Source organism: Kryptolebias marmoratus, linkage group LG16 (assembly GCF_001649575.2).
Source record: "Kryptolebias marmoratus isolate JLee-2015 linkage group LG16, ASM164957v2, whole genome shotgun sequence".
Classification (NCBI taxonomy): domain Eukaryota; kingdom Metazoa; phylum Chordata; class Actinopteri; order Cyprinodontiformes; family Rivulidae; genus Kryptolebias; species Kryptolebias marmoratus.
The window spans coordinates 2,780,632-2,788,454 of record NC_051445.1 but is presented as its reverse complement, the minus strand read 5'-3'; the positions used below and the strand labels follow the sequence as shown (position 1 = coordinate 2,788,454).

Here is a 7,823-nt window from a genome sequence, read left to right as displayed (position 1 = left end):
CGCTGCTCCTGCACGCTCCCGGCATTCTGATGTTAACAGGAAGTGACGTCACGTGTCTTCTTCCTGAGTTATTTGGGGTTATTTTGTATTCCACGCTACACAAACCCACAAAGAAGAGACTAGACCGCAGAAATGGTGGCGAATCACTTTAGAAACAATAAATATTGGGTTAAAGTTGCGGGAAAGTTGCAGTGTTTTGGGCAAAGTTGCAAAAAGTTGCGATTTTGCAGGGTTTGATTGATTTAATAGTTGCGATCGCAATATCGCAAAATCCTGGAGGGTCTGTCTAATACAGCAAATACATAATGAAACACAAAAAAGAAAAACACAACAATCATGTATAATCTGAATGAAATATAAGAAAATCTAAATAAAATCACGAAACCAGACATATCTAATCATGAGCTAAGACAGTCAAAATAGTAGCTAAAATAATCTAAATAAAATCATGATAAAGTTAAAGCTGAACTAAACAACAATTAGGAATCTAACGATATCTAAAATATGAGCTAAGATTAACTAAACTAAACTAAATGTGCAGGAAGGCTAAATAAGCTAAAACACGAGAATGCTAAAACTAACGGTACAGAAAACTTTCTAATAGTACCACAAGCCCGCTAAACAGCCGATGTAAGAATTACTAACTAAAATAGTGAAGAAGGGAGGGGGGGAGTGAGAGAGAAGACTCAGAAACAGCGGAAAGTGTGTGTATGTGTGTGTGTGTGTGTGTGTGTTTGCAGATAAGTCCACGAATCACAGTTTCATGTGATGAAACAAGCAGTGCTCAGCTCCCAGACAGCTACTTTATCAGCTGAATAAATAAACGCTGGTATTTGTGACAGTGCTGATGAAATCACCTGAAGGCAGTGTGACCGCAGCAACGGCTCCTCTATCGCCCTGCATCCTGACCTCATCAAACACACAAACAACTTCTGCAGGACTTTGGAGTTTGAGCTGCAGACCAGCGGAAAACTCAAACCTGGAGACAGAGACAGCAAACATTCAGTCTGGGGGAGGTTGGGGGGGGGGGTCTTAGTGGATTTCCTCATCGTTCCCCGGCTGTCGGAAGGGTTCTCGACGCTTCGATTAAATCTGAGAAGAAACCACAGCTGCCTGAAATCTCTCCTTTTCACGTTTAACTCGAGCTCTGTCCGAGTCCCGTCTGGTCTCCTACGTTGTGACGTTTCCCTGTTTTTATTTTACTGATGTTTGTTTTCCTCCAGCTTGTAAAGCAGCCTTCTTTTTAAACGATCTAAGGGAATAAAAACTGACAAATAGTTTGGGTTTACACCTTTAAAACCTGCCTCAGTCAAACTGCAGCACTTTATCTTCTCACAGGTGTTTAGTGGTCAAACATAGATGATGTATTCTGTTTATATTTCTAAGATTGGCTGGTAAACAGAGTTTGATGTGGCATATATCAGTCCGGGATTTTGCGGGCATTTTTTGTGATCGTTGCAGCTAAAATGCTTGATTTTGTGGGGCATTTTCCTAAAAGTTGCAATTTTTTTTTTTACTAAACTCAATAAACAACCATAACTTTTAATATATAAACCAAAAAAACTTCCTAGTTTTGTAAGATAATTCCCAACAAACATTGACATTCTCAAAAGGTGCTTTATTTGAGAACTTTGATAGCTTCTAAACTGACATTCATGAGCATTTCTGGATTGTCCCTGGTCTGCAGCTCTCCTCACATGTTTTGCAGACACAAAGTGTTTGTCGATGCGTTTATGTTCCATGATTACACTGCAGGACGTGCAAAACAGCTGCAGCTGGGGAGGAAACTGGTTTGCTGAAATCTTTGTGGGCAAATGTGAAGCATTAGCGCACATTTTGGCTTCGGTCGCTGCTCCTGCACGCTCCCGGCATTCTGATGTTAACAGGAAGTGACGTCACGTGTCTTCTTCCTGAGTTATTTGGGGTTATTTTGTATTCCACGCTACACAAACCCACAAAGAAGAGACTAGACCGCAGAAATGGTGGCGAATCACTTCAGAAACAATAAATATTGGGTTAAAGTTGCAGGAAAGTTGCGGTGTTTTGGGCAAAGTTGCAAAAAGTTGCGATTTTGCGGCGTTTGCTTGATTTTGCGTTAATAGTTGCGATTGCAACATCCTGAAATCCTGGAGGGTCTGAAAGATGAATGACAACATAAGATTCAAGTAGCATTTAGTTTTAAATACAATCTCAAAAACATTTTCTAAATTTGAACTAATCTTAGTTAGAACTTTGTGGTTTTTACTGACCTTTCTTACTGTTTTAACTGAAGTTTGGTTGATACAGTAATGTCCTGTTACTGTATTTCTGTTTTTTATTACCACTTATAAAACCAAACTGAACCTTTTAAGGGACAAATGAAGCTGAACTGAACTGAAATGCTTATTAATGAACATCTAAACTTTAAGATTTAATGATTTAATATTAATTTACTGCACGTCTCCCCTGTTCTTTCCTCTTTGGCTTCCTGTCCGTTTCAGAACAGATTTTAAACTTTTATTGTTCGTTTTTACAGCTCTCCGTGACCTGGGCACACCTTATTTATCTGAGCTTTCGAGTTCCTGGCAGGTCTCTCAGGTCTTCCAGTCAGTTTTTATCAGACATACCAAGAACCGGGTCCGAACGTTGGGCTGGTCGGGCTTCCACAGTGGCAGCTCCACCTTTAAATCAAGTCTTAAAACTCTTTTATTCATGTTAGCTTTTAATCATAAACTACCACTGCATCCTTCTGTTCCTGACTTTTAATCTTTTGTTTGTTCTTACGATTCTTTCTTTTGTTTCTGCTCCTCTTTTTGTCTCCTCTCATGCTTTTATGCCACGTTTTATTTATTTCTGCACGTCTTTCTGCTGTTTTTGATTCTGCCTGAACTGGTCGAGCGAGGGGCTGCGTGAAGAAAATCAATGATTGATTACGAGTCACTTCTTGAAGGAATGCATATCGCCCGCCTCTTTGCACACCAAAGATCTCACAGAACTGTTGGTTCTCAGAGTACACGTTGAGGATGACTCTCAGCTACTATTGCGCTAATTTTTAGCTCAATAGCTGCAAAAACGGCAGAGTTTTGCACATTTTTGTGGTTTTTAAGGTTAGCTGTGGTGGCCATCTTGTATCAGGCTGACTCCAGAGGTTAATCATGTATAGATGAACATCCAGTGATCACTTTCTGATAGTTTCTTTAAAATCTGTCCACAGGTTCATGAGACATTTTTCTAAAAGACAGACAAATGAGCACAAACATACACGATGGCAGCGGGTGATCATGTTGTTGCTCTTCTTACCATTGGGCCTGCCAGTTAAAGAAACTGAAGGACGGGTACAGGAACCAGCCCATCTCAGCCAGCGCCCCCTGCTGGTCGATACTGAAGAAGAAGTTTGGAGACGGCGTCGCCTGGAAGGAAATGTTCACCTTCTGGCCAGACCTTCAAAATAAAAGCTTCACATCAGTCAAACTTTCTGACACCAAAGTCTGCACTGAAATTAACGAAAATAAGCCAAAACTAGAAAAAACAGCACAGTGTGAGCGCCAAGTGCTGACGAAGGTGAAATGAGTGGATCAGAAGCTAAAATTAGCAAAATAGTAGCTAAAAAAGAAAACTAGCAACACTTAGCTAAATGTGAAAATGATCAAAAACATAACTAAGACTTACAATTAGCAAAACAGCAGCTAAAAGCTAAAATTGGCACAAAAATGATCTGAAAATCTAAAATTATCAAAACCTGAAAGCTGAAATGAACTAACATTAAAAATCCCAATTAAGTTTAATGGAACCAAAAATGTTATAAGAAGGTAAATATTTTAAAAAGTTTAAAAGTTACAAAACCCAAAAGTCTTAGCATCCATCTCCTGAAGGAGCTGAAGGTTTTGATGTTTGAGGTGAAACGCCGAAAAACAACATACAGAATAAAATACAAACAGGAACGATGAGTCAGCGTTTACGCGTTTACAGAATTAAAATCTGGTCTTTACAAAGATTAAGTTTGTTGAACACTGAGCTTTGGGATCTTTTCTTTAAATATGGAGCCCACGTAAAAAGGTGTTAAGCATCGACGTCTTACTGAAGAGCCTGAGCAACCGAAACCTCCATGTGCACCATGGCAGCCGGGATGCGCAGGGGAACGTTGCACTCGTCTCCGACGCAGTTCATGTCCTGGAGCGGGTTTCCGGGGAGCGAGTAGACCAGGACCCCAGAGGCGTTGGATTTGGCCATGCTCTGGACCTGCAGGACGACAACAGAAACAGTCAGGATTTGTTTTCATCATCGGACATCCTGCTGAAAGCTCAGCGGGTCGAGGAGGCAGCAGGTCCACGAAGGAAACCCAGACCTCCTCCAGCTCCTCCTGGGGGATCCCAAGGTGTCCCCAGATGAGAGAGGATCCATGATCCCTCCAGAGAGTTCTGGGTCTGCCCCGAGGCAGTGGGACATGTCTGTAAAACCTCCACAGGGAGGCGTCCTGATCAGATGAACCACCTCAGCTGACTCCTTTCGATGAGGAGGAGCAGCGGCTCTTCTCTCTGAGGCTGAGCCCGGCCGCCCAACGAAGAAAGCTCCTTTCAGCCGCTTGGATCCGGGATTTGGGTTATTTGGTCCTGATCCAAACCTCATGACTGCAGGTGAGGGTTGGAACGTAGACGGACCGGTAAATCCAGAGTTTTGGCTTTTCGACTCGACTCTTTTCGGAGCAGCGCCCTCATTACTGAAGACAAGCCTCCCAGATCCCTGAACTCCTCCATATTTTTAATTAAAAAACAGCTGGTCAGGATTTTAAGCTGTTCTCTTTGAACTGTTTCCCTCAAAAGCCAAACAACAAGAAAACCCGACTAACTAAAGCCCGACGCGTCTCTCACATCCTTTCAGCTCTTTGCTGGATGTTTGTCTGAACAGAAGTTCCTGTCAGATCCTATTCTTCTTCCATAAACAGTATTTTTATGTTACCACTTCCTCTTTCGTCTTCAGCTCGCTAAACTTCCTCAAACTCTCCTGAAGACACGCAGTTCCCCACGATGTGCCAAGTTTCTTGTTTGTTTGTCCTTCGTGGACAGCTGTGATCGCAGAGCTTCAAAGAAACGAGAGGTGGAAACAGTTGATTTGCTTTCAAGAGACGTTTCTTTAAACGTTAGGGTCACATATCTGTGAAATCTCCGGATCATTCCGGGTCGATGGTGATCCGGGAACATTAACAGACCTTGGTGAAGAAAGAGCAGTTGCCCTCGGAGACCCAGGCCACGGCGCCGCCCACAGAGGCCGAAGGTTCACACCCGTCTCCGGCGCCGACCAGCCGGGAGGAGTTTGAGCTCCAGCGCTCCATCAGCCAGTCGTACCTGGCGTCCAGCCTCTTGACGACGATGGGCATCTTCCATCCTGCAGGAGAGAAACGAGAGAATCAACAGAACCCAGAACCTCTAAGCAATCGTTCCAAGGAGCCGCCGGTCGTACCGTCGGAGGTGAACACAGCCTGCGACAGGCCACAGTTACGGCCGACGCAGCCCCAGAAATAAAGAACCCCGGGGATCCAATTCCCCAGAGCAAAGACCGGCAACGGACAGAAGTGCACCCGGGCCAGAACCTCCTTCCTGCTGTGGGAGGGCGACAAGAACAGATCACACATTATTCAGGCTTTTAGCTAATTTTAGCCTGTAGCTACATTTTGCCCCCTTTAGCTTTTATGTACTTTTTCACAAACCTTCAGCCACTGTTTTGCTAATTGTAGCTTTGAGGTATGGATCTGCACATTTTAGCTTCTAGCTGCAGTTTAGCCAATTTTAGCTAATTTTATCTAAGGTTCTGCTACTTTTAGCTGTTCGATACCGTTCAGGCCATTTCAGCTTTTAGATAGTTTAGCTAAGTTTAGCTTTTAAGTAGAAATTAGCTTATTTTAGCTTTCAGTGACTATTCAGCTTATTTCAGTTTGTTTCTAATTAATTATTCTCTAATACTCTAATTTTACCTATGGTTTAGCTAATTTTAGCTTTTAGCTATGGTTTAGCAAATATTAGCTTCCATCTATGAGTTTGCTAATTTTAGTTATGATTATGCTAATGTGACTTTTTAGCTACTGTTGTGATTGTTTGTTTTTCACTGTTCTGCTCATTTTTAGTGTTCTGCTTGTTTTGCATTTTGCTTGTTTTAGCTCATAAGTCGGCTGTTTGAGAATCTATTTTGCTTCTTTAAGCTCATATTTTGGCTGTTTGAACATCTATTCTGTTTGTTTTAGCTCATATTTTGGCAGTTTTAACTCATATTTTGGCTGTTTAAGAATCTACTGAGCTTGTTTTAGCTCATATCTTCTATCCTCCTTGTTTTAACTCATACTTTGTCTTTTTGAGCATCTCTTCTGCTTGTTTAGCTCATATTTTATATCCTGCTTGTCTAAACTCATATTTCGGCTGTTTTAGCATCTATCTGGCTTGTTTTATCTCATATTTTGGCTGTTTGAGCATTTATTCAGCTTGGTTTTAGCTCATATTTTATATTTTGCTTGTTTTAGCTCATATTTTGGCTGTTTTAACTCATTTTTTGGCTGTTGGAGCATCTATCCTGCTTGTTTAACTTCAGCAGTTCGGTCCAACACCCCCCCCCCCGTCACCTGCGCTCCCCTCCCCGGTCACCTGCGCATCGCCACGCGATGCAGCTGCTCTCTCATCCACAGAACATCGGTGACCGCCGAGTCGTCCTGGGACAGAACCAGAACCTGCGAGCTGTCCGGGAGACCTTCCACCAGGCTGCTGAGGGACACCTCGGAGCTCCACAGGCACTCCAGGAACCCGGACTTGTTGGTGAAGGCGTGGATGATCAGGGACTCCTTCAGGGCTCCGGGCTCGTAGGAGAACTTCCCATCCAGAGTTGGGACCGTGAACGCGGCAGCGAGGTCTCCCGGCTCCGGCCCGGCTCCGGGCTGAGGGCTGGGGGGGTTTCTGTGGCGGTGATGAGAGCCACCTTCCTGGGCCGTCCGCCCCGATGCCTCCTGAGCTGTCACAATAAGCAGCAGCAAAAACAGCGCAGACGCTTCTGAAGGCAGCGAATCCATTTTCCCGCTGCGGAGCGGAGACATTGAACTCACCACGAGCAGCCGCGGCCCTTCATCACAGGAGCAAACTTTTATTTTAAATTAAAACACCACCGAACTGCGGTCCCACTGGCAATAAAACACCCTGAAGCAACTTTTACTTTCATTATAAAGAGACATCTCAGACGGAGGCGTTACCGCGATCACCGAACAGTTATCTACGGCGGCCCTGAGAGGACACAAAGCTCGAGGCGCGAAACGAGATTCCGCTGATAACAAAACAATAAAAACAAACAAAAAACAAGTTAGGTTTATTTAACAGCAACAGTGCGGATTTATCAATTAAAAACTACAACTTCTCGCGAGACTGATAGATAGATTGATATTTTAAATAAACACATAAAAAGGCAAGTTTTTGAATATTATTTTACAATCTATTTTTTAACAGAGTTATTTTTAATAAATGTCTTTATGACTTGATGCTGCTTTATATATCTAATCAGCTGGGTAAACATTACAACTGAACATACAATATTCTCTATTAATTAATAATAAATTAAAACTATTTGTAGGGATTTTTCTTGTTGCTAAATTAAGTTTAAGGTTTTTATGATTTTACTGTATTGGATTGTTTTCCTCTATTTTTTTTTTTTCCTTTAAACTAGCACCCATCTTGGTGCCTGTACGTTGGGGTTTACCCCGGTGAACGAGAGGGTAGCCTCCCTCCGCCTACGTGTGGGGGGACGGGTCCTGACTGTTGTTTGCGCTTATGCGCCCAACAGCAGTTCAGAATACCCACCCTTTTTGGAGTCCTTGG

At 42.9% G+C, this 7,823-nt stretch overlaps 1 protein-coding gene across 4 annotated transcripts in view; it reads right to left on the bottom strand.

Annotated features, from left to right (window-relative positions):
• The window catches only part of si:dkey-256h2.1 (uncharacterized protein LOC337520 homolog), a 15,759-nt gene extending 8,533 nt beyond the window's left edge, over positions 1–7,226 (bottom strand). For 2 of the 4 annotated variants that reach the window (XM_037980393.1, XM_017428579.3), the window contains exons 1-6: positions 6,609–7,225; positions 5,437–5,576; positions 5,186–5,361; positions 4,058–4,218; positions 3,280–3,420; positions 858–979 (exon numbers count right to left, since the gene is read on the bottom strand). In XM_037980393.1, coding sequence (XP_037836321.1) covers positions 858–979; positions 3,280–3,420; positions 4,058–4,218; positions 5,186–5,361; positions 5,437–5,576; positions 6,609–7,051 — 1,183 coding nt within the window. In that variant the 5' untranslated portion in view covers positions 7,052–7,225. Of the gene's footprint in view, positions 1–857; positions 980–3,279; positions 3,421–4,057; positions 4,219–5,185; positions 5,362–5,436; positions 5,577–6,608 lie in introns of all 4 variants that reach the window. The other 2 variants (XM_017428580.3, XM_017428581.3) reach the window with 2 other exon arrangements.
• Positions 7,227–7,823: the final 597 nt, after the last annotated feature.